Source organism: Dendropsophus ebraccatus, chromosome 14, assembly GCF_027789765.1.
Source record: "Dendropsophus ebraccatus isolate aDenEbr1 chromosome 14, aDenEbr1.pat, whole genome shotgun sequence".
Classification (NCBI taxonomy): domain Eukaryota; kingdom Metazoa; phylum Chordata; class Amphibia; order Anura; family Hylidae; genus Dendropsophus; species Dendropsophus ebraccatus.
The window spans coordinates 56,639,821-56,665,884 of record NC_091467.1 but is presented as its reverse complement, the minus strand read 5'-3'; the positions used below and the strand labels follow the sequence as shown (position 1 = coordinate 56,665,884).

The window sequence follows — 26,064 nt, the reverse complement described above, 5'->3', positions numbered from 1 at the left end:
GGCATGTCCCAGGTGGCCTAGTTAACCCCCATCAGGCATGTCCCTGGTGGACTAGTTAACCCCCATCAGGCATGTCCCAGGTGGCCTAGTTAACCCCCATCAGTCATGTCCCTGGTAGCCTAGTTAACCCCCATCAGTCATGTCCCTGGTGGCCTAGTTAACCCCCATCAGGCATGTCCCTGGTGGCCTAGTTAACCCCCATCAGGCATGTCCCAGGTGGCCTAGTTAACCCCCATCAGTCATGTCCCAGGTGGCCTAGTTAACCCCCATCAGGCATGTCCCTGGTGGCCTAGTTAACCCCCATCAGGCATGTCCCAGGTGGCCTAGTTAACCCCCATCAGTCATGTCCCAGGTGGCCTAGTTAACCCCCATCAGGCATGTCCCTGGTGGCCTAGTTAACCCCCAAATAAAAAAAATAAACATCCCACTCACCTTACCTCCGTTCCCACGCTGCCCATGTCCTCTTCTGTCCCAGGTCCTCTGTGCCAGTCTTCTCCTGCAGGCGGCGCACGATGAAATGACGTCATCGCGCGCGGCCCGCAGGAGAATGAAGATACGCGCCGCTCTGCTGGGGAAGAAGCCAGCATAGACAGCATCCTCCTGTGTCCGGCAGCTGTCACAGACACCGGAGGATGCTGTGTATGCCGGCTCCTTCCTCCTCCAGAGCGGCGCGCATCACAGGGGAGCTGCGGGCCGGAGGTTCCCCACCCCTGCCCTAGGAGATGGAAGTCGGAGACCCCACCCTCTGTATCAGACTGGTTTGCAGAAATTCAATACCTTCATCGTATGGAGGAGCTGAGGGCGGACCACCTCGGTGCACCCCCTGCTGCCACGGCTATGTGGACGCACTGGATAGCGTTCATGGATACCCCTCTATACCATTCTTATGTGCCACCCCTGGTTGACACGCAGGACTGCTGACTTATATTTGCGCATCCACTCTCCTCAGGTAGTCTTCTCATGGACCTTGCTCTCCCTTCTCTTCCATCCTCCCCTGGGACTGTGCTGGTCTCCTCCTCTTTCCCTTCTTCCTCACTTAGGGCCCTATTCCACCGGACGATTATCGTTCAGATTATCGTTAAATCGTTCGAATCTAAACGATAATCGTTCGGTTGAAATGCAGTAACGATTAACGACCGAACGAGAAATCGTTGATCGCTTTATAAGACCTGGACCTATTTTTATCGTTGCTCGTTCGCAAAACGTTCGCAAATCGTTCGCATTGAATAAGACATCGTTCGGTCGTTCGCAATAGATACGAACGCAATAGCGAATAAATACGGAAGAAGAAACGATCGCAATTACGATCATAAGTAACGATTATCGTTCCATGGAAATGAGTGAACGTTTTCAGGTCTTTCGCAATAGCGGTCGTTTGAAATCGTTAATCGTTAACGATTATGCTAACGATAATCGTCCGGTGGAATAGGGCCCTTAGTCTTTTGTTACCTATCATTGTGTTTTAGTTCTATAGATTTGGGTGATTGGTTAACAGACAGACGACACTGTGTAATGATGAATACCACTGTTGCTTGGCCTCCTAGTGTTCTATATAACCTGCCCCCTGCTGGGGTCTATTTCTCATCATGCAGTGGTGTTGTTCCCTTGTAACGATTTTATTCACTTTCAGACACTGTCGTTCTATGAGTACTGTTTACATGGCCTATCATCTTGAACCTATGTTTGTACCCATTACTGCTGTTCAATAAAGCATTTGAATAAAAAAAAAAAAAAAAATCCGATCGTTGCCTGCAATTACTCAGAACGATTATCGTTTAAATTCAAACGTTATAATGATTTTTTGCACGATGATCGTCCCGTGTAAAAGGGCCCTTACTCTCAGCATCCTGGGTGCTATGTAAACATACCCTTTAAGGGGTGGGCCTAGTACCTTTCTGCATACAGTGTATTTGTCCAATTATGGTCACACATTGCTCAGAAACACAGACGCTACTTTGGGTTAAAAAAAGTTTTTTTTATTTTTTTTTCCTTTAAATTAAAAAGAATACTCAACAGATCTTGGGTAATAAACATTTGACCCAATACCCACTCGTGTGGGGAGAAAGCATGAGACACTTGCCCTTCTCCACCACATCAACTGTGCATACAAGTTCAATTTAACCAAAGGGACGTGCGGGCCCACATTGATACGAGTTCCTGATGCACCTTTCAGGCTACAACCTCAACTATTACCAGTGTACTGTATTTTAATAACTATAACCTCAAAATGCTACTGCCGAGGCGCGACTTGTCCTCATTCATTAGCTGTCACACGAGCTGCCACCAACACAGCGTTAAAAATGGCTTCCCAGATCACGTTAGCTACGCCAGGAAAAAACATAAACAAAAAAAAATAAAAACTAAGAACATAGAGCTAAAACTAAGAACATGTTCCCCTTTATTGCCCATCCAGGGCAGCCAGGTTGTAGGAGTGATCTCACATACTCAGATCTCCTTCCTATATACTGAGTAACATTATCCCGTCACTTTCTATGGCCACTGGCCCTTAAAGGGGTTCTCCAATGAAAATATTTTTCTTTTATAGCAACTGGTTTCAGAAACTTATATAGATTTATAATTTACTTCTATTTAAAAATCTCAAGTCTTCCCATACTTATTAAGTGCTGTATGTCCTGCAGGAAGTAGTTTATTCTTTCCAGTCTGACACAGTGCTCTCTGCTGCCACCTCTGACCATGTCAGGAACGGTCCAGAGCAGGAAAGATTTTTTATGGGCATTTTCTCCTGCTCTGGATAGTTCCTGTCTCAGACAGAGGTGGCAGCAGAGAGCACTGTGTCAGACTGGAAAAAAACCATTGCCTGCAGGACATACAGTGGCTGATAAGTACTGGAAGACTTAAGATTTTTAAATAGAACTAAATTACACATCTATATAACTTTCTGAAACCAGCTGATTTGAAAGAAAAAGATTTTCGCTGGACAACCCCTTTAATACGGCAGAGACTTGAGGACTGTGATGTTATCGTCACACACAGTCACTTTTCTATCTCTTTATCCCCAGCTCTCTACAGACGTACATGTCACAATGAATGTTCACATAGAAAACATTGTATTCCTCAGATGACAAGTGTTGGTTTAGATATTATATAAATGCAAAATGGCACAAGAAAACATTGCCGCACACAGAACATATAGAAAATAAATCCCACAAGTCCCCGAGGTGTCACTTTCCTTTCTATTCTAGAACAATGCAGACTGAGAAGACCTACAGGATCTGTAAGAGAAATTGTCTAGTATTATACCTGGTATCTTAGGTTCTGTTCACATCTCTGATATCGGGTCCTTTGCAGATTTTGTACTATGTGACAGAAGGAATAGCCCAGCATGCAGTTATTCTTCACGTCAAAAAGACTGACACCACAACAAAGCCTGGTGGGCTCCATTACAAGCCGGTGGGGTCTGTCAGGCACCACGAGTGTCAGCTGTATGATGAGCCCATTATTCCATTATTTTGCTGCTGTGATGCAATACAGGCGTGAACGTAGCGGTGAAGAATCAGTCAGATATGACGGGAAGAATAGACGCCCCATGCAGGTTTTTTTTTTCCTATTAGAAACCATGGACACCATGATGGAACGTGACAAACTCCATTACAAGTCTGTGGGGTTTTTCAGGAGAGGAAAAACTGATTGACTAACAACAGGTGTGAACTAGGCCTTGGAAATTGCATTGGCATTAATGTTAATGATGTCATCACTGGCGCTGTATATCTATGCATTGAGATATTGTAGTGACAGTGACACATGCTTGTATTGTTATAGCAGTTCCTGAGTCACAGATGTACAAGATCCAGTCCAAATTCTCTTTAAGTGGGCACTGTCAGACATGTTTTTGTTTTTTTTGGGGGTGTCCAGACCCCCACCAGTTCTTAGAAAGGAGCTGAGAAGATGGGCTCATCAATCCCCTGGCTCGCTGCAGGGAGTGGTCTCTATTGTAAGTCTATAGGGACCATCTCCGGCAGTAAACCAGAAGTGAAGCTCTAAGCAGAGTGCTTCTCCTAGCTTTATGTAACGATTTATGGGGGTCTGAACACCCAAGACCCTGACTGATAAAAAATTAGGACATGCCTCTCGCACCTCCCTGCTCCCCCCGTCCCCCCACTCTTACCTGCTTGCTGTCAGTGCCGGTAATAGCACCGGCAGCGAGCAGAAAACGAGGAGCACGCGAGCAGTTCGTGTCTGCTTTTTATCACTAAAATCTGTGTTAATGGGATCATACGCACATTTTCTACATCTCTGTATTTAGATACTTTCCTGCAGGGATACTAGAATTAAAGGGGTTATCCAGCGCTACAAAAACATGGCTACTTTTCCCCCTCTCTTGTCTCCATTTCAGATGTGGTTTGCAATTAAGCGCGATTTATTTCAATAGAGCATGTTCCAAACCCCGCCTAATCTGGAGACAAAGTGGCCATGTTTTTGTAGCGGTGGATAACCCCTTTAAGCTGCCATGTATCCCTAGCCTATGGATTCTCTGCCACGTTGTAAAAGTAGATTGATATTTATAAACATGGGAATAAAACACAACATATATAAAAAGAAGAATTATTTTGTAGGCATGAGATCTAGACTGGCGCCACCCGCTGGCTATTGGTAAATTGCTTTTTTGTGAGCCAAGTTTCTTTTAGGCTTCAGAGAACTATGCTTTCTACCAACAAAGTAAAAGGTACATTGCTTTTTTAGCAAAATATAAAAAAAAATCAGTGCATTTAATGGCAAAAATGTTTTGTGATAAAAGCTTTAAATTAAATCTCTGGGGTTAATCCGGGTGACATGGCTGCTTAACTCTAAAGTTATGGGTTGCTATTCTAGGCCTGTTTGTTCCATAACTCAATTAGGTCAGATTTTAGTCAGTGCACATAAGAACAATGTAATTTACAGGAAACCTAACCCACCCCTCAATGTAAGAGGGGCCGAAATAATATATGGATGATATAATGGCAGACACGAGGCCTGTGGTGCTGACCAAACAAACTTACTGAGAGGGACTGTCCAACTCCGTATATATGGAGGCCTTCTCATTCTCCCCGACAGGAAGAGAAGGATCGGCCATGACTACCCAATCCTTCTTTTCTCATGGAGAAAGTGGCTCCCAGTTAAGTGGGCATAAAAAGTTAAGCAGGTGCTGTGCTAATTCTGGAGTACATTTCTGCATCTTCATTGCTCTCTTAGGTTGTTGCTCTTAATCCCATTAGAAACTTATGAATTAATAGACAACTGGGTTTTACCACTTGGGGGTGTGTCCTAGCGCACTCTCACACTGACCAATCAGCTGTGGCACCTGTGCAGGGACGCGTCCTATAGCGAGGGAACGGTAACAAACATTTGTCAATTCATTCCTAAATGTCTAGGAAGAATAACAGCAGAGAGAAGAGTAACAAGAAGATTTTACATATGGTATACAAGTATCTACTGCTCTGTAATGACCAACAACAGGACTGCCATGTAAGTCAACAAGACCTCTAGTGTACACCTTACTTTAGGTGTAAAATTGTGGCCTGCTCCATCGGATTCACAATATATGGGGGAATTCTTATTTATAACCTAGTGTCTGGGGAAGAATCTCTCCTTATGACCACAGCCAGATGCCACCTGCATGGCATCATACTAAGGAGTTGTACAGGCCTCTAAATGACCCTTAAAAAAGACGTTTTTAACCAGATACCCCTAATCTAGTTTTATAAAATGGCGACAGAAGCCCTGGTAATGGAATGCCATTCTCTCATGTTACAGAACGCAGCTCCACATTGCATATTCCACATTTTAGATTATTTGACTACAGCAGAGGGTGAAACAATAAAATAAAATTTTGCCAAATTAAAAAAAATTTTTTTACCAAACACACACAAAATTCTCTAAGGTATGTTTTACCATGGGAGGTAACAGAACGTTAATAGACCTGGGGATTAGGATATTAGATCAGTGACAGCGTCGGGCATTTGGATCATCTTCCGGTGTGCTCTTATTGCTCTGGGAGAAGCAAGTAGTAGCTCTTACGCTCCTAGTTGGGCATGGAAGCAAAATGGGAGTAAAGAAATAAGTCTCAACAATCCTTTCAATGTCGTCCCTTTAAGCAGTGTATAAAAAAAGGTGACAGCTCAAGTCTATAATATTCTTCCATACAGAACATCCAGGCATGGTTTCAGGAACGGAGATTTGTTGATCCTGATGGAAACCACAGTTAAGACCAAGCGACGATCTAGTTTTCTATCACCACAAGACGCCACCGTTATGTATTCTTCTGAACCATAAGCTTGTATAGGCCAAGTCATTGTGTCACATTGAGGTGTTGCAATAAAGTGACAAAAATTTAAATTAACTCAAAATTTATTAACTCAAAATGTAATTTTTCATGAAGTTGGTACTGCGATGCCCAGCTCCATAGATGCTGGTCCGTATGAAAAAGCCCCAACTCCATTGGTTACACTTCCGCTCTTGCCTTGTGTAGGCTCCTTAATACTGCCCTTCGCTACGCAGTGCCGATGCCTCGATCCCACCAATCTCTTGCTCTCCGCTGAGTCGATGGACAGAACATAATGTCAGACAAGTAGGTTCACGCTTCCTGTTCTATCACAGACTGGGGAAGAGTGATGGGCAGGAGGGACAACAACTTAAAGCTTCTTTCCATGTGATTCAACAGATGAAGGTGCTCCTTCTAGATACACGTTCAGCGTTCCTTTATAAACATTCTCCATGCCCCCCCCCCCCTCCTCCTCCAACATCTCACATAAACTCAAATCTTTATATATTATAATTATATATTAAAGAGAAACAGGGAGGAAGGGGTGGACACTTTTCATACCCCTCCATCCACTTTCTCTGGTCTTCAAAAGAAAAAAATCAGAACCTCATTTATAAAACAAAACAAAGACCGAGGAAGAAAAAATAAACGTCAGTTCAACAGGATGAAGGCAGAGAGGCGGGAGCCCCCTCAGCCACCTCCTCTCTTCAGTGCACTCAAGCCCAGTCTTATCTCTGCCCATCCATGGCAGTCATGGCTTTCTGGGGCCCCCCTGCAGGCTGGGAGGTTGGGGGCCAGGCTGGTTGTGGATGGTGGTGGTGATGATGGAGGTGTGTGGTTGGAGAGGCTGGGGGCAGCCACACGGGCTGTTGGCTGGGTGGTGATGAAGCCCAATACGGGTTAAAACTGCCAGGAGGAGAACAGGCGTTTGAGGCTGCGGGACTGCTGCTGTTTTGCAAGCTCTCTGAGGTTCGAAGTTTAGAAAACATGGCTAAAGCATCCGGGAAGTTGGGAGGAGTGGCTGGCGTGTTACTTGGTGTACACATCTGAAATAGAAAGGATAGGCAAAGTTAATTCATCCTCTCAAAATCATAGATCCTACGAGATGGGAATTACTGCCCATCAGTTCAAATAGGTGAGTAAAACGATAGTATTGCAGTCAGGAACCACATCTGATGACTTGGTTGTCAATCTGTTTAGTCTGCAAAAGGTAATTCTTAGAGATAAGCGAACCTGGAGCATGCTGGAGTCCATCCGAACCCGAACTTTCGGCATTTGATTAGCGGTGGCTGCTGAAGTTGGATAAAGCCCTAAGGTTATGTGGAAATCATGGATATAGTCATTGGCTGTATCCATGTTTTCCAGAAAACCTTAGAGCTTTATCCAACTTAAGCAGCCGCCACTAATCAAATGCCGAACGTTCGGGTTCAGATGGACTCGAACCCGATACCCGGTTTGCTCATCTCTAGTAATTCTGCTTTTTGAATGTGCTCAGATTGCTTAATACACTTACCTGACTGCTGCGCTCAACCGGGGCACATTAAAGGCAGAAGTTTTGGTTTTTGTTTTTTTTACTCAGATTCAGGTTTTATACTGCAATACTGTAGGTAGTGAATATAATTTCACCTCTGACCCCTGTATTTTAGGTTCTCATGGCCACTACAATACCCCTGCCATTTGGAGGCTGTAGCAGGATCATCCATCTATCACTGCTATTCCACACCATCGCCGTCTGTTACTACTGTTTATGTGTTCTACTAGTTTTATATCTTTTATGTTTTTGTTTTTTTTATACACAATACTGGGCAACCTCCCTTAGGCTACGTTCACACATAGCAAAAGTGGAGGCATTCTGTGGTGGAATGCCGCCAACCTCCCTGTCATGATGAGAGTCCATGGGAGGCTCGCGCGGCTCCACTCTCCGTGCTGGAGAATAAATATGTTCATTTTTCAGCGCTGAGAGAGGAGGCACACGAGCCTCCTATAGACTGTCATTATAACAGGGAGGCTGGCCCCATTCCGCCAGTTTTGTTACGTGTAAACCTAGCCTGAATCTTGAGAATTTGCATCAAAGTGCTTATTCATCATAAAGGCAACTATACGTTATACATTATAACATACCATATGTTCATCGCACAAAAGTTGTTACTTCCAGTACAGATACAGGTCTGATAAAGTTATAGTGATGTGGGACCTCCCTCACATATACTGCTTAAAATCTGGGCCCCGTGCAGAACCTAAGGATCGGATTATAGCCTGAATCAATATGGCTAATCTGCACCTGGCTACCGATCATCGACTTCAATTCCCCATCAGAAACAATCTGCAGAATATGCATTACTGTGTGTATCCCCATCTAAATCAATGGTTAGCAGATTTTACACACACATTACTAGTGACGTTCGTTCAGTCCTGAAAGGCTCGGTCTAGCAGATAGGCGCTTGCTTACAGCGTGAGTGGGGCCATGTACGGCCTATACTCAGAATGGTATACACAAAGCTTATAGGGTGGGGGTACCAGCCAGCTATCACTCCTTCCCTCTTCCCAAACGTCAGCAGAAACGCATCCTGCTGACAACATGCAATGACACCAAGAAGGAATCCCCTTGTTCTACAGAAAGAAAATAAAAAGCAGAAGGTAAAATGTGTATATGTAATGGTTACCCAGAGGCAGCTTTTATCATCATAGACTGAAAATCTGCCTTATGGTTCATCCACATAGCGGTACAAGCTTGCTGACCTGCTTACTGCACACATACAATGTGTTTTTTGCTGTCTTCTGGCAGATGTGGCCTGGCAGGCTGGGGTGGACTGCGAAGAGAGCAGGCGTCTATGGACGGGGTTACCCGGGTCAGGCTTTAATGGGCATTTTTTTGTTACGGGGATGGGCTTCCAATTCTGCCATTCATGGGTATTGGTCACATTGTTTTACACAACTTGTTTTTTTATCACTATTCATCAGGGACCCAGTGGTCTCCCAGTATATTTTTCATTTGAGCTTTAGCACTCTTATTTATGTATTTTTCGCAATGCTTGCGTGTTTATTACATTTCATACATTGGGCAACATTTTAGATGTCTGGGATGAAGTCTTTTTATATCTTTTTTATGTACATCAGCCATGGGTTCATAGTGATGCCAGTCCATGGGGATCTTAGTGGCTGGTCCCCCTCACATAAGTGGTTGAATTGTGCCTCCACAAAATGGCGTCTTACATTTGTGTTTTTGACTTCACAAGCATGGCCGCCGTTTATCACATGACCGAAAACACGATTGCCACTTGTCACATGACGCCTAGTGCATGTGTATGCAAAACAAGAGTCCGTGGAGCCTCAGTTACGAGTCTCAAAACACGGGGATAGCCAGATATCTCTAGCCTGTTACCAACGGGCAACCGAGTGGGACTTAAGGGGTTATTTATTAGGGTGGTGTGGTGCTCTCCCTATCATGGAGGCACCCCGTTGGCAACAGGCTAGAGATATCTGGCTATCCCGTGTTTTGAGACTCGTAACTGAGGCTCCATGGACTCTTGTTTTGCATATTTAAATTTTTGGGGGCATCAGTGGAGACTCTTGATTGAGAACTTCATTGGAATTTTTTTCGCTGTTCTCCTTGAGTTCAGTGATTACTGTGTTTTGCTAGTGCATGTGTAATCGGGATTTCCTCTAGTCTGCGCCCGCTCTCCTCGTGCTCTGCCATTGGCCAAAACAGTAAGTATTTCTGTATATAATGAAGGCAGACTGACATTATTTCTATACTTCTCGTAAGGAGCTGCTCGTAAGAAGAGATGATCGAACATCTGGATTTTGCAGGTTCGATCGAACTTGAACCTTCACTAACCTTTCGCATTTGATTCCTGATGCCTTCCCGTTCTGTGGGGAAGGTGGAGACTGCCCAAGTACCGCCTGGAAAACAGGGATACAGCCTAGGTAATAGGGATCCTAATTCCCTCTTGGGCCTTGGAGATTCTGCCTGCAGATTGTATTCAAGTCTCTGATTCTCATCAGGCAGCATTGGAAGGTTACATAGTTACATATAGTTACATAGTTAATACGGTTGAAAAAAGACACATGTCCATCAAGTTCAACCAAGGAGGGGATGGATACAGGGAAGGGGGAGGGGTGATAGGTTCTATACATATGCATTTATATTATTTTGGTCTAAGAACTTGTCTAGCCCTGTTTTGAAGCCCTCTACTGTTTTTGCTGTGACCAGATCCTGTGGTAGACTGTTCCACGTTCTCTCACTACACACCTCCTGTTTACTGTACATGACACCAGGTGGTTTGATACCATTGGACTTTGGAATTGTGCTGTGATTGATCTCATGCTATACTGGTTGGCAGCTGTATACAGCATTCTGCGGGGCTTGTTGCACATCTTATTTCATATGTGCTGCATGAGCGATTTTTGGTGCTTTTCTTGTCTTCTTTTGTACTGTGCATATGATAGAAAACATTTACTGACTGTGATCACCACTCCAGGGGCAATATAGATAGGTTTCTTTTTTTACTATTATAAAGTACCATTAGGGTTCGAGCTTTGTTTAGTGGTTTACTAAAATTAGCTTTAAACAACCACTTCTATGTCCTATTATGGTATACCGACACAATAGAGAGGACCTCTGGAGACTCTACAAGGCGCTAAATTATCACCATGGATCAATCATGCGGCCCATAACGTTATGTTGGTCACATATCCTGTCTACACAGGGCAATGACTATTTTATTGGCCACACAAAACATGTGATTACAGTCCGATTACCGGGAACGAGTATATTCCTAACACTCATCTGCCTTATATTCACCCCATGTAAAGGGGCTTTTAATTCTGGGTTGAGGTTGTGATCATGGACATGAACGCTACAGTCAGCAGCTCCTAAATCTGAACCACCCAACAAGGAAGATGATCATTCCCCGTAAATTCAATGCAATGGAGATTAAACGCCCTTTGTTCCATTGTCCTGTATGGAGTTCTAGGACCTCTAAGATCATACATCTTATAAAGAAAGCTATGGGGTTATAAAAGGCGAATATAAACACAAGGAGGTGCCAGGCGCAGGTTATGGGTGCAGACATTGGACCGTCACACACTCAGAAACATCCAGGACAAGTTCAGGCCAAACACATCCTGCAGGCCCTTCCCTATGCACTGACTGGTTGTGCAACCTTAAAAGAATCTTAACAAAAAAAAGCCACCCGTCCAAGTGTGTCCTTACTGAGGCTGTAAACATGGAGGAGCGACCCTCATGTGCGACCCCCCCCCTGATGTCACAAACAGCCGTGTACTGACAAAGACTTTCTCCATTTCCTGTCTGACTCTAATCTCACAGAACATACAACGTCCCTGGAGCAATGATCACCAGGAAATTATTGCAACAGCCCGAAAACAACTGCAGTGCATTCGTTTTGTGTACTCGCCATCTGCTTATTACCACAAAGGAACAGCTACAAACACCATGTCACCGGCGGGTTAAAGTACAGGTCAGCGCTTGTCATTAGTGTATAGCACCGGCCCGAGGTTACTAAATAACTACAGAGAATTAAAGCAACACTCCACCATAGAGGAACTCCCCAGCCAACATAAATAAATGCTAAATAATGTGTATAAATAACCGGTCAGACACACGTGTGCAGCACAATCCACATGTGAAACAAAATACACCCCCGCACATAAGATGGACTGACACCCTATTGTCTCGGCAAGTATACTTCCAAGATGGGGGAAGCAAGCACCGTGGAGAAGAGATTATGCGCAATTTTCTGCTCCCCAGACAATTCCTTTAATGCTGCGTTCACACGTACTGCATTACTGTGAAAGTCGCAGCCAGCTCCGCAGCAATATCTGTAATAGTTATGCAACACTCAGCTCCTGTTACTGACAGTTAAATGCTGTGATCAGCAGCACTGAGGGGGTTAATGACGGACAGGAGCGCGATCGCTGCGGCCCATCACTAACAGTAAGGACCTCATTGCTGATAGAAGCCGCTCCTCACCCTCTATGAGCCAAGCTCAACTCCTTAGCTCGCTTCACAGAGCCAACTGATCCTCTGGCGTACCAGTACGTCATAGGATCCTCTAAGGGGTTAACAGCTATAAGGGAACATAAGCACTGCTTTATGGTTACTACTAGAAGTAGGTGGCTGCACATTCTATTAGAGGGGACCCGCAACCCTGAATCCACGTGAGGATGGGTAACAATTCAATAACCCTGTTCTGGTCAGAAAGTAGAATGGAAATAAAGGGCTTGTTCATGTTAAGTGTTCCTAATACCGTCTGCCAACAATAGCCAGAGAACTTCATTACCAGGATGCAGTGTATAGAATCCCACCCACAGGATAGGGGACACATCTCCAGAACTGGGCCTAGGGTCTTTCTTTTGAATGGAGTGGCGAGTCACAATTGTAGACGGCTACTCTATTTTTGTCTATGGGACTGCTGAAGACAACCAAGTACAATACACAGTGGTACCTTGGTTTAAGAGTAACCTGGATTGAGGGTAGCTTCACATGTACCGGAGTTTGCAGGGATATCCGCCGCGAATCCTGGTACAGTGAAGTTAAATGGGTCACATACGCGCAGCGGAATTTTCATTCCGCTGCCGGGCACTGATTGGCTGATGGGGACCGGCGGGAGAAGGGAGCCTCATATGGAGCTGCGGAGGGGTTTAGGGGGCCGGGTCACGTACTGGCAGCGGAATGAAAATTCCGCTGCAGGTATGTGACCCATTTAACTTCACTGTAACAGGATTCGCAGCAAATTTCGCTGCAAACTCGCAGCATGAAATCCACTGCGGATGCGGTACGTGTGAAGCTACTCTAAGAGCATTTTGCAAAAAGAGCTCCCAGTTTTTCAAATTTGTAACTTGGTTTAAGAGCCCTCTGTACTGGGTGGGAGGGCGAGTGGGGGAGGGGCATGGTCTGTATAGCGGGGGCTACAGCCCTGTACTCTGACCCAGAACGTCACCCTCACCTTCCAAATCATAGCAGATCTACTTCAGGCTGGGGCTTACATCAGGGGACAGGACTGTGGAGGTAATCTCTCCATAGCTGTAACCCCTCTCTCCCCGGACAGAGTGTGCTGCTATACTCTGTCCACATATACCCTGCTCATTCCTTCATGCTCCCTGCAGTCTCTGTCAGCCCTTGTGTTTCCCATCCTCTCCATTCCGGCTATAATGTGCCTGCACTCACACTCAGCTATACACACTGCTGCTATAATCTGCCTGCACTTACACTCAGCCATTCAAACTGCTGTATATAAAGTTTCTGTCACTGTCTTCCTGCACAGCTCTGTGATTCTCACTTCCTGATTGGTCCATGTTGAGCACACCCCCTTCCCCATTGCTGTCATGTGACCACACAGACCTCTGACAGCAGCCCTGCTTCTCTATTCTAGCCTGTTGTACTACGCTACTGCATTATGGGGATCTGCAGTTCAATTCTGTATCTGCAAGCTGCTGCATTTTTTCCAGGTTTTTGCACTTACTATACATTATACTCCACATGCTGATTGCTATACTGTAGAGTAACTTATAATATCGCATATTCAGCTGTTTCTCATTGTTTGTTTCATCTGTTCTACAAGTTATTCAGAACAAAAAAATTATTTTTGGGGTGTGAAACCAATTGTCTGCATATTAGCGATTTTTTTATGGGAAAACTTGCTTCGGTTTAAAGAGGATGTACCAACAGGTCCATTGATTCTAATGAAGCCGCGTCATAAAGGGGAGGGAATTCCCTCCCACTGGGGGCGGGGCAGCCAGCTCCTGTGCTTCAGCTCCGGCCCGGGACCCGTGGATAGAACGGCGCCGTACACAGGAATCGGGCCGCAGTTCAAAAAACTGACTGCGGAACCGGCTTCCCCATGACGGCACCGTTCTATCCCTGGGTCAGATTAAAGTGGATATACCTGATGGTACATCCTCTTTAAGAGTGGATTTGGATTACAAGCACGGTCCTGGAACGAATTATGCTCATAATCCAAGGCACCACTGTACTTGGCAACCTTTAGCAGCCCCCACAGAGAATCCACCGGAGTGTAAGCACAACTCACAGCTCTATACATAGGAAAGACCCCAGGCCCTGTTGTGGAGATTGCAGGAGAGCCCAGAGTTTGGCTGCCTCATGATCTGACAAATGCCACCTCAACTAAGATAGGTATACACAAAAGCCTTTACTTTATTATTTAACAACAACCTATACTGCACAATATACAGTATGTTAAATAATAAATTCTCAGCGTGCCCCTTTAAGAACTGGTTTTCACTCTCTAAGCATCGAAGATGCCTCAAATACATCTAACATTGCCAAAACAGGTTGGTGTATTCAGCTGTGGATAAGCCATAGCCCTTCCATAAACACCTCACAGGAGGAGGGATTTACCTTATCTACACCATAAAGAATATAACCATAGAGAGCGAGCAAAGTCCAACACTCAGCTGTGCATGAACAAGAACTAGAGTAACGCTGGGTTTACACACACAGATCGGACCCATTCATGCAGGCAGAGGATCTGGTCAATGTACGTTTCGATCACTTGGCCATATAATGTGCAAATACTCGTCTGGTAACTGAATGCATCTTATACACTCACCGGCCACTTCATTAGGTACACCATGCTAGTAATGGGCTGGACCCCCTTTTGCCTTCAGAACTGCCTCAATTCTTCGTGGCATAGATACAACAAGGTGCTGGAAGCTTCCTCAGAGATTTTGGTCCATATTGACATGATGGCATCACACAGTTGCCGCAGATTTGTCGGCTGCACATCCATGATGCGAATCTCCCGTTCCACCACATCCCAAAGATGCTCTATTGGATTGAGATCTGGTGACTGTGGAGGCCATTTGAGTACAGTGAACTCATTGTCATGTTCAAGAAACCAGTCTGAGATGATTCTAGCTTTATGACATGGCGCATTATCCTGCTGAAAGTAGCCATCAGATGTTGGGTCCATTGTGGTCATAAAGGGATGGACATGGTCAGCAACAATACTCAGGTAGGCTGTGGCGTTGCAACGATGCTCAATTGGTACCAAGGGGCCCAAAGAGTGCCAAGAAAATATTCCCCACACCATGACACCACCACCACCAGCCTAAACCGTTGATACAAGGCAGGATGGATCCATGCTTTCATGTTGTTGACGTCAAATTCTGACCCTACCATCCGAATGTCGCAGCAGAAATCGAGACTCATCAGACCAGGCAACGTTTTCCAATCTTCTACTGTCCAATTTCGATGAGCTTGTGCAAATTGTAGCCTCAGTTTCCTGTTCTTAGCTGAAAGGAGTGGCACCCGGTGTGGTCTTCTGCTGCTGTAGCCCATCTGCCTCAAAGTTGGACGTACTGTGCGTTCAGAGATGCTCTTCTGCCTACCTTGGTTGTAACGGTTGGCTATTTGAGTCACTGTTGCCTTTCTATCAGCTCCAACCAGTCTGCCCATTCTCCTCTGACCTCTGGCATCAACAAGGCATTTCCGCCCACAGAACTGCCGCTCACTGGATGTTTTTTCTTTTTCGGACCATTCTCTGTAAACCCTAGAGATGGCTGTGCGTGAAAATCCCAGTAGATCAGCAGTTTCTGAAATACTCAACCAGCCCTTCTTGCACCAACAACCATGCCACGTTCAAAGGCACTCAAATCACCTTTCTTCCCCATACTGATGCTCGGTTTGAACTGCAGGAGATTGTCTTGACCATGTCTACATGCCTAAATGCACTGAGTTGCCACCATGTGATTGGCTGATTAGAAATTAAGTGGTAACGTGCAGTTGGACAGGTGTACCTAATAAAGTGGCCGGTGAGTGTATATGGCCACTGAAATCATCACTTGTGGACAGTGGACGTCCTTAAAGTAAAAGCATGTTTGCTGCCAACAATGTAAGCAGAGGGACGGGAATGTTCCCATAAGCAATCCTGCTCCCTCTTCCCCCAATGTAAGTGATGGAAACAGGGCTGACCAACTTCCTAGAGTATAAACCAGAGTAGTAGGATCCTTAGCTCACACATCAATGCTTTATTCTTTGTACATACACTATAATGACAGAGAAATAATTATTTCTCAATCAGCTGGTGGTGTTGGGCTATCCAAATAGGGTACGGAGAGCCCCTGGTTACAACGTTCAGTATATACTCCCTGCTGTCAGTGAAGGCACCTGGGGTCCCGGCTGTGCACCAGACATCTATTTTCTATACAAAGCCGCTGTTTCTTGGCCAATGACTATACATTCCTACCCAGAAAACAGGCCACAGCAGATATAACAAGCCATGTTCACATCATAATTCTGCCTCACGATCCTCATCTGCCTGGGCCTCGTGTCAAAACCGGATCCCAACGTATACGGGAATGTATAGGCATGGGCCCTATTTTCTTCAATGGCCTAAACTTAGCTAGTCACTATGCCCAAAAGCAAAAGTTCTGCATGGTATGAACCATATTTTCTTGTGTGTAGTGCTCACATTTCTCTCCCAAATGTTGTGATACAGTAATATCAGTGGACTGATTCTACATGGTACAAGTATGTAAAAGTTACTGAATAGACTGAACACACAACAATGAGGGTCCAACAGCACCAAGACATGTAGACCAAAAGTGCTTATGTTACAGTTGTTGGTTCACGCAGGAGAGTCCACAATCCCAGGGTGGACACAGGAACAACTTGTGAGGATGGAAGACTCACACAGGATCCCTGATATCAGCAGAGTCCAAGCTTTATTATTACATGTGGTGCAGGAAGAGCTTTTCCGACACTAGATGAAATAATAAAACTTGGACCCTGTTGATATCTTAGATGCGGTGGGAGTCCTCCATCCTGACAAGTTGAACATACAAAGAAGTCTTTTCCTTAAAGTGTACCTGTCATTATAACCTTCAAAATTCTAATCAACAGTAGATGTGATATAAAGCAGGTCTGCAATATACATTCTTTTTTTTTTTATTTTAGTTTTCATGGAAAACACGGCATTTCCTGTTTTCTGACTTTTTTTCTAAAAAAACAAACAAAACAAAACTTGAAAACGAATTCCTGTGTTTCCCAGACCATCTGAGCACTCACAGAGAGAAGGCAGTCATGTGACTGACAACCACATTGAGCCGTGACTCTCTGTACTGGCCGGAATTTCTGTGTTTAGTCTGGGGTTTTTTTCAACCAGAAAATCTGCCTTCAGGAGACTGGACCTGGATTTCTGGTAAGTACAGCTTTTTTTTCCAGCAGGATAACAACAACAAAAATAATGAATGTATATGCAAACTTTATATCACATCTACTGCTGATTTAGATTTTAAAAGTTCTAACGACAGTGTCACTTTAATATAAGTGCTGCAGAACACAGAAAAGACAGTCTCTTTAGCAATCATATATATTTCAGCTGCCCCCTAATACTGATCAGCTATAGGCAATGAGAAAAGCCAACTGCATGGTGCCCATTATGGTCACCAATATACAACCATATAATAATCCTAAGTGCAGCTGAGTCAGTCAGTGTTTGTAGGGTTATTGCACTCTGGCTAATAAAGTTGTCGAATGAATCAGGAGCAACCCCCCTCTATGAATTTAATAGGTCTGAACGTGACAAGGACAGGAGTGTATGTGGATAAGAGAGTCTATGGAAAGCTGCATATCCTATAAATAAAGAAGTCTTTAGGAACCTACCTATGGGATGTGTGTTAGGCTAGGCTCTCAAATGTGCTCGTATATACCCACAACTCATATATATATATATATATATATATATATATATATATATATATATATATATATGACGGCAGGGATAGGACTACACAGGTATATATTTGCTGTGAACCATACAGACACATTGCAGAGTGTTTGTGCAGCTGTCTACCCCGCCACGCTCGCTCTTCCTGGAGGCCATTTTGTTGTGGTGGTTACACACTCTGCTCCTGCTGTGTTTACACCCGGTGGACCTCTGGAATCACACACCGACGACGTGCTCTCTACATTCCTGCCAGCGGGGACAGCGCACACAGGCTCTCTCATGGGCTGACTTTAACCCTTTATGAGGTGCAGAGACCATGACCAAAAGAGGGTACTACTCACCATGTGCGGATGATGCTGAGCGCTGGGTATATTGGATTCTTGGAAAAAGGTACTGAGAGCGGTCTAAATAGACAAGAAAAAAAAAAACTTGGATTAGGCTTCTATATAGCAATGCAGGGAGCAAGTCAAAAAATGAACATAACAGAAAGCTACGCATTCCTGTATACACTCCCCGCTGTATACTCTTAACGGCAATGAAGATACAAATGAGCTGCACAATACAAAGGCCAGCTGACTGTGTACACATGTAGGCTGAGAGGTCACTAAACATCACACTGTGAAGAAACATTAACCCAGACATGTCTGGTTGATGGCAATGACTTCAGCCACAGAAGAAACACCAACCCCCCCCCCCCCCAGCAAATAATGGTGGCGGTCTTATAGGAAGGCAAGCACTTGGCAGTTGGAACCTACACAGCGACCTAACGGTGTTCTGGAGCAGAGCTTACCCCAACTAACAGCACGGGACCGGTGCCGAGGAGGAAGGCAAGACACATAGCCCCCTATAGCGTCAGGGACGCAGAGGAAGATGGTATCAGCATCTAACCTGCTGATAGTTCCCCTTTAAGTCAATACCTTGAACTCTTTCTCATGTTCTTTAAACCATTCCCAAAATAGTCTGCACAGTGTCTGGGGCATTATCCTGTCCCTAAGGACCATCCCTGCTACCATGTCCCACACCGAGAGTATGTTTTTGTTTTTTCTAAAGGAGACTGGAATACAAATCCCTTTAAGGCAGCCATACATATCAGATGAATGTTTACTGAACTTGGCAACTGTGACAGGACCAGCTGACAATCTAATGTCTATGGTTGCCCCTCCAAAGACAGACGTCAGGGGAAAGGAAGACTGACCGCAGTGCACCCTAATGCCGGACAGTTCGCCACCAGAGGTGGTCAATACCTGGGGCTGGGTTCACACTGCCGATTACATTACATCTAACGTACACATTTTCATCGCCTTGAAACCAATATGAATATACAGATTATTTCCTTTGTCCCTGTTTCATTACATATAATAGTAGTAGTACTCTGCATTATTGTGTATTGAAAAAAAAAGGCATACGCTGCAATCATGTACAATACATTTTATCATGTAATTCAGAGGGCATACAGTGGAATTTATTTTTTTTCACCCATTTACCTTTTACCCTTTTATTCTTTTCTAGGGGGTAAAGACAAATCCCTTATACTCAAACATCCGAGCCTTAGGGTTCTATTATGCAAAGCGATTTATTAACGATCAACAATAAACTAATTCAAATGACCGCAATGGTGAACGACCTGAAAACGTTCACCCAATTACACGGAACGATGATCGTTACTTATGACCGTTATTGTGTTCATCTTGTCGCCACTACTGCAAACAACCGGACGACGTCTTATTACATGCAAACGATCAACGTGTAATACCACCCTTCCTATCCCCCTCCTGAGCATTCTGCATGTGTATAGGGATGGGAATAGCTGTCAGCTGAGCAAGCAGTAAGTGACCTGGATCTATCCTGCCCCTTACCAGGAGCCATTGTAATCACCTGACACTGTACATACGCTATGCACACAATAAATATTTTACATTAGAAGTTCCCTAAAGAGAAACCCTGAGTGTAGATGACAGCGTTGTAGTAGAGGACAGGCAGGTGACTTGCTTTGCAGGTAATGCACCTCTGCCATGAGACATAATAGGCTTCGGCAGCCCACAGACAATAGTCAGACATGCCAGGTATGTGCGCACATACAGCAGGCTGCAGATACACACCAACCTGGGGGAGGACAGGGACTTGTAAATGGAGGCTCTTTGTCCCAATATACAATGTGTAATCCATATAGCCAGGGCTGAATACATGGAGAAGAGTGCACACACACTATACTGTATGTAAACAATCCCAGAACACAAGGTGTGCCATGAGAGCAGCACATAATGCCTTCTATTAGCTGATGTCATCTGTATAGGGAACATACAACATCTGTGCGGCAACCAGCGAGTCCCTATTATGCAACATATGCAGAATGCACAGCTCCATAGACAGTCCCCCTGCCCCCACCTACTCCATGGATTACTGTAAACAATGAATCCTGGCCTCTAAACATGGGGGTCTGCTCACACCCCACTAATAGCACAATGTACACAGCCTCTACTAACTGTACCCAAAGCATAGGAAAACAAAGGGAACCCAGCAGCCGAGCCTGAATATACTACATGTATATAGCTATAGAGAGTGAGTGCAGGACGAGGCGGAGACACCACTGACAACAATAACAATGAGGGTTAACCCTTCACCGCCCACAAGCCACACTGCGGAACTCACAAGAAAGCCTTCAGTATATTCTGCACATAATGTGCCCTTTATAAGGTCCGAGTGCAGGACATGTGACCTGGAGAAAGCCGGCCAGATATATGTCTGTATGTGCCTGTACGCCATTACATAAGGGTTACTATAAAAGAAGCCAAAGCCTGTAATCCACATAAAGAACAGGTACGACACGGCACATCTGTCCCGTAGGTTTCTGCTATAAAATACCCTATGGACAACCATTACAATCCTACCATTATTACTGAGGAAGGGGTTCAGGGTTTATAGGAAAGCAAACAAAAGACGGGAAGGGAAAGAGGTTAAAGGGTGGACGGCAAATATAAGACATACAGATCGTATATACAACGTAACACACATAGAAACAGACAGTGTGTATAATACACCAAAATATACATCTGTAGGTTGTGTACATAATATAAAATGTACACACCTGTATAAAATATACCATAACATACATATGCAGACTATGTATATAACACACATAGAAACAGACAGTGTGTATAATACACCAAAATATACATCTGTAGTTGTGTATATAATATAGAATGTACACACCTGTATAAAATATACCATAACATACATATGCAGACTATGTATATAATATAACACACATAGAAACAGACCGTGTGTATAATACACCAAAATATACATCTGTAGGTTGTGTATATAATAAAGCAGAACATATAAACCTGTATATAATACACCACAATGTAAATATGCAGATTGTGTATACAATATAAAACACAAAGAAATACTGTGTGTATAATACCCCAAAATATACATCTGTAGGTTGTGTATATAATAAAGCAGAACATATAAACCTGTTTATAATACACCACAATGTAAATATGCAAATTGTGTATACAATATAAAACACAAAGAAATAGACTGTGTGTATAATACCCCAAAATATACATCTGTAGGCTGTGTATATAATAAAGCAGAACACACCCCTGTATACAGACTGTATATATAATAGAATAAAACAGACTATGTATATAATATAGCAGAGCACACCCCTGTATACAGACTGTATATATAATAGAATAAAACAGACTATGTATATAATATAGCAGAGCACACCCCTGTATACAGACTGTATATATAATAGAATAAAACAGACTATGTATATAATATAGCAGAGCACACCCCTGTATACAGACTGTATATATAATAGAATAAAACAGACTATGTATATAATATAGCAGAGCACACACCCCTGTATACAGACTGTATATATAATAGAATAAAACAGACTATGTATATAATATAGCAGAGCACACACCCCTGTATACAGACTGTATATAACATACACAGTAACAAGCACAGTGTGTAAGTGTTAATCTCGGATCCTTACACCAATATGATATATGACAGAGAAATATTTGGCAGCATTGCGTATAGTAAAGTTACACGGTATACGGGAGATATACAAGACTGACGCCTGCTTTGCTCTTCCGCACCCTTCGGATCGTCCAGTTCTCCTATGTTACAATGTAATGTATGTATGCATGAATTCATAGGACAATGCAGGGCTCCTAACACTACATGTGGCTTGTGATCCAGCTTTCTGGCACGTTTATTGTCTAAGCAGAACATACAATAGTGACCTAATAATAAACTATAGAAAGGCTGCAGAGCCATCACAGCGCGATACATAGGGCTAGAGAGAGATCTCTTTCTTCCTATAAGATTTATTTATAATGACATTTCTTTATTCTGTACCCTTCTGTATATAGTATAATAGTAGTATTATTATTATTACTCATACCATAGTGTATCCCCCTCCCACAAACGCCCCCTCCTGCCCGCTGTGCTGCCTGGTTATATTCCGGGCACGGACCTCATGCAAGACTATATGACGGATACCATTACTGTGTTTATAAATAGACGCACAGGTCACATGGTTTCTGCCCCCCCCCCCCTTCTTTCTATAGGATTTTGGTGAAGGGTCATTAGGCAAAAATACCAACCAAACCAGTTAGACACCCCAACCAGCATCCCCAGCCAGAGTACAATGGCTACGTACAAAGCCATGGCAGCCATATGATATACACCCTTCATCTATCACTGTATATATATATGTATATGTATCTAGGTTTTAACACGTACGTTTAGCTTTGGAATTTTCCGCTGATACTAGAGGTGATATATACACGTCTACACACAATCTGCTCATGTGAGAGAGTATATACTCCACGTCTGCCATGACTCCACGTCTCCTATTGTGTACTGTAAACACCATCGCAGCACGAGGTCTATAGCCGTCTATTACAGGCCGCACTTCCCGCTCCCGTGACTTTAAGCGATATGAAGGATAATGATGGTAATTGTTTAATATGGGTGATAGGATTAGATTTAAGGAAGTATTTAACTACAGACGAGGTCTATATATAGAGCAGTCAGCACAGGCCTCTGCTTAGAAGAATGATGTCCCTGTCCTCCCAGCAGGACTCCACCACCCCTGCTGGGCGGCAGTGCTTAGACGTATACTGCCCAGGCTACCTATCTAGAGAAGTACTGTCAAACCTGTGGGTCTACCCACAACTACTCCCATCATGCACTAAATGTTAACAATGCATGATGGGAGTTGTAGTTGAGCACCAGGTGGAGAGCGCTGTTTTGTAGGGTAGCTTCAGCCTAAAAAGTACTGAAGTACTGCGGCATACTAGGTAACTGAAACAAGCAGCATAGGCAGAGGAGATATAGGATATACTGTGCAGAGTACAGACTCCTGTAAGTGGCGGCCTGGACTCTGATTAGACACAACCAATCGGGTAATGGCACCGTTCTGGGCACGCACAAGTGATGGCGCTGCCCTGAGTGTCCCTGGCCTCTATTGTGTCGGCCACATACTGAATACACACTGGAGACGGGAACTTGCTCTTCTACGTCTCTGCACACACCTTAAGGCATTTTTGTTGTGTTTTTACAGTGCTTTTTTTTGTGAATGCACTGAAAGACACGCAAAATACACAACATGAACACAACCCGATTGTGAGCATGTCACAATCACATTTCTATAGCCGTATGACGGACTCAAATCCTGGCTGCAGGCTCAATGACGGCTGTCAGTGTGATCCATCAGACCGGGACTTGTGTCCGTAATGTGCAGGTAATGCGCTTGTATGAAACTATAAACCAGCAGCTGCATGCAGGACATTATACAGAAGTAGTGAGCAAGCTAAACTGCAGGAGAGCTGTAACACTGCTGTTGTTTCTGCTCTCTGAACACACTCTCCCCCCCCCTCCATAGACTTGTATGGGCAGCCTGTAATCTGATCTCTCAGTGAGCTGCTAGTAAACACAAGATAAAATGGAGCTGATTTTTTTTCTTTTTTCAGAATGTACAAAGTACAAGTGCGTCCGTAGTGAAGTATGATTTATATGGATGGAGCCAATAGATAAGCTATACAGCACTTGTGGCAGCAGCCACTCATCTACGGCAATGATTGCTTTAAAGTGACTGTACCACCAGGCCCAGGCTGAAGCACTGGAGGCGGCCGACCCATCCTTAGTGGGAGGAAACCCCAGCCCCTCTATGATAGGGTGCCATTCATTCTAATGGAGTCACGTCATGGACGGGCTGGGGTTTCTTCCCACTGGGGGTGAGTCGGCCGCCTCCAGTGCTTCAGCCTGGGCCTGGTGGTTCAGTCACTTTAAATGAAATGTGTGGCCCTGACCACCAGACAGTCCACCTGGGGGGCGGCACCTACCGCCAGACGGTCCAACCGGGGGGCGGCACCTACCGCCAGTCAGTTCACACCTACCACCAGACAGTCCACAAGGGGGGGCGGTACCTACCACCAGACAGTCCACATGGGGGGGCGGCACCTACCACCAGACAGTCCACATGGGGGGGCGGCACCTACCACCAGACAGTCCACATGGCGGGGCGGCACCTACCACCATACAGTCCACCCGGGGGGCGCCACCTACCACCAGACAGTCCACCCGGGGGGCGGCACCTACCACCAGACAGTCCACCCGGGGGGCGGCACCTACCACCAGACAGTCCACATGAGGGCGGCACTTACCACCAGACAGTCCACCCGGGGGGCGGCACCTACCACCAGACAGTTCACCGGGGGGGCGGCACCTACCACCAGACAGTTCACCCGGGGGGCGGCACCTACCACCAGACAGTCCACCCGGGGGGCGGCACCTACCACCAGACAGTCCACATGAGGGCGGCACCTACCACCAGACAGTCCACATGAGGGCGGCACTTACCACCAGACAGTCCACCCGGGGGGCGGCACCTACCACCAGACAGTCCACCCGGGGGGCGGCACCTACCACCAGACAGTTCACCGGGGGGGCGGCACCTACCACCAGACAGTCCACCCAGGGGGCGGCACCTACCACCAGACAGTCCACATGGGGGCGGCACTATCCACCACAGTTGTCTGCAGCTTCTCCCAGAACAAGGGTCATGTGACTAATAAGACCTATGTAGCCTTGATATCTGTCAGGTAATTATATTGTTATTATAGTTATCCCTATACCCGGCATGTAAACCATGTGGTATCATAGGCCCGGCCACATATACAGGAGGTAACGATACAATGAGGAACCTGAACACGTTGTCAATAGCAGTCGCAGCCCGGGGCGGCCGTGCCCGGTGTAACGTGCTGTGTGTGTACACTGGGTGTGTGTATAAACATGGTGTGCGCCTAGGTCTCACCTCAAACTGCCAGTGTGCCGCCTGCAGCAGCTGCTTGGCCTGATCCGCCGCACACCCTGCTGCCAGCACGAACTGGTTAATCATGACCTGGTGTCTAAGTTCCTCCATGTTTACCGACATCCCGGGCCCCGCTCCGCTCTCCCCGCCCGGCAGCCTCGTTATGTCCTCAGCCACAGGACCCGGCGCGTCACTTACAGTAGGGCAGAGCCTGGCGTTGCAGCGCGCACACTGATTGGTCGACAAAGTTGTCAGTCTGCATCACTTCACTCTATGACTCGGCTGGCTATTGGTTAATTCTCTTGTTTTGGCTTTTCCCGCTCCATGATTGGCTGTTCGCTCTTCGCCAGTGTTGTACTCTCCCCATTTGATGTTTTGGATCGCGCTGATTGGCTAGCATCTTGTGTTGACGAGCGCAGAAACAGTCATGCCTCTCGCTGATTGGTGCAGAGGAACAGAGCAGACCGGGTCGCCGCTGATTGGCTCTCGCAGTTGAGTTTGAACACAGAGCTGCGAGGCTTCGGCTTCTCTGATTGGACGGCGGGTGCCCGTATGTGACAACAGGGAAATGTGGCCAAGTTCATTGAGGACTTTGTGAGGGTGAGAGGCCGAGAGGACGCTGCGTGTGTGTGCAAACAGTGAGGCCTGTGCGGACGGCGGCCCGCCTGGGTCACTACAGCGTGTACTAACAAAGTACTGAAAGACTCACTATACACTATGGCTCAGATTTATCAAACTATGAAGAATATAAACTG

The 26,064-nt window shown here is 45.2% G+C and overlaps 1 protein-coding gene across 1 annotated transcript; it reads right to left on the bottom strand.

The window, feature by feature from the left end:
* Positions 1-1,954: 1,954 nt before the first annotated feature.
* Positions 1,955-25,518, bottom strand: UBALD2 (UBA like domain containing 2). The gene is made up of 3 exons (XM_069952399.1): positions 25,313-25,518; positions 18,312-18,374; positions 1,955-7,305 (listed from the first exon to the last, which is right to left on the bottom strand). Exons 1-3 carry the CDS (start codon positions 25,430-25,432, stop codon positions 6,988-6,990), a joined length of 501 nt encoding a protein of 166 aa, XP_069808500.1. The 5' UTR covers positions 25,433-25,518; the 3' UTR covers positions 1,955-6,987.
* Positions 25,519-26,064: the final 546 nt, after the last annotated feature.

Coding starts and splice junctions, on each gene's coding strand:
- UBALD2 (XM_069952399.1), bottom strand. CDS start 25,432: ATGTCGGTAAACATGGAGGAACTTAGACACCAGGTCATGATTAACCAG. Junction 18,375..25,312: donor CGGCACACTGGCAGTTTGAG/GTGAGACCTAGG, acceptor TTGTCTATTTAG/ACCGCTCTCAGTACCTTTTT. Junction 7,306..18,311: donor CTCAGCATCATCCGCACATG/GTGAGTAGTACC, acceptor TTTCTATTTCAG/ATGTGTACACCAAGTAACAC.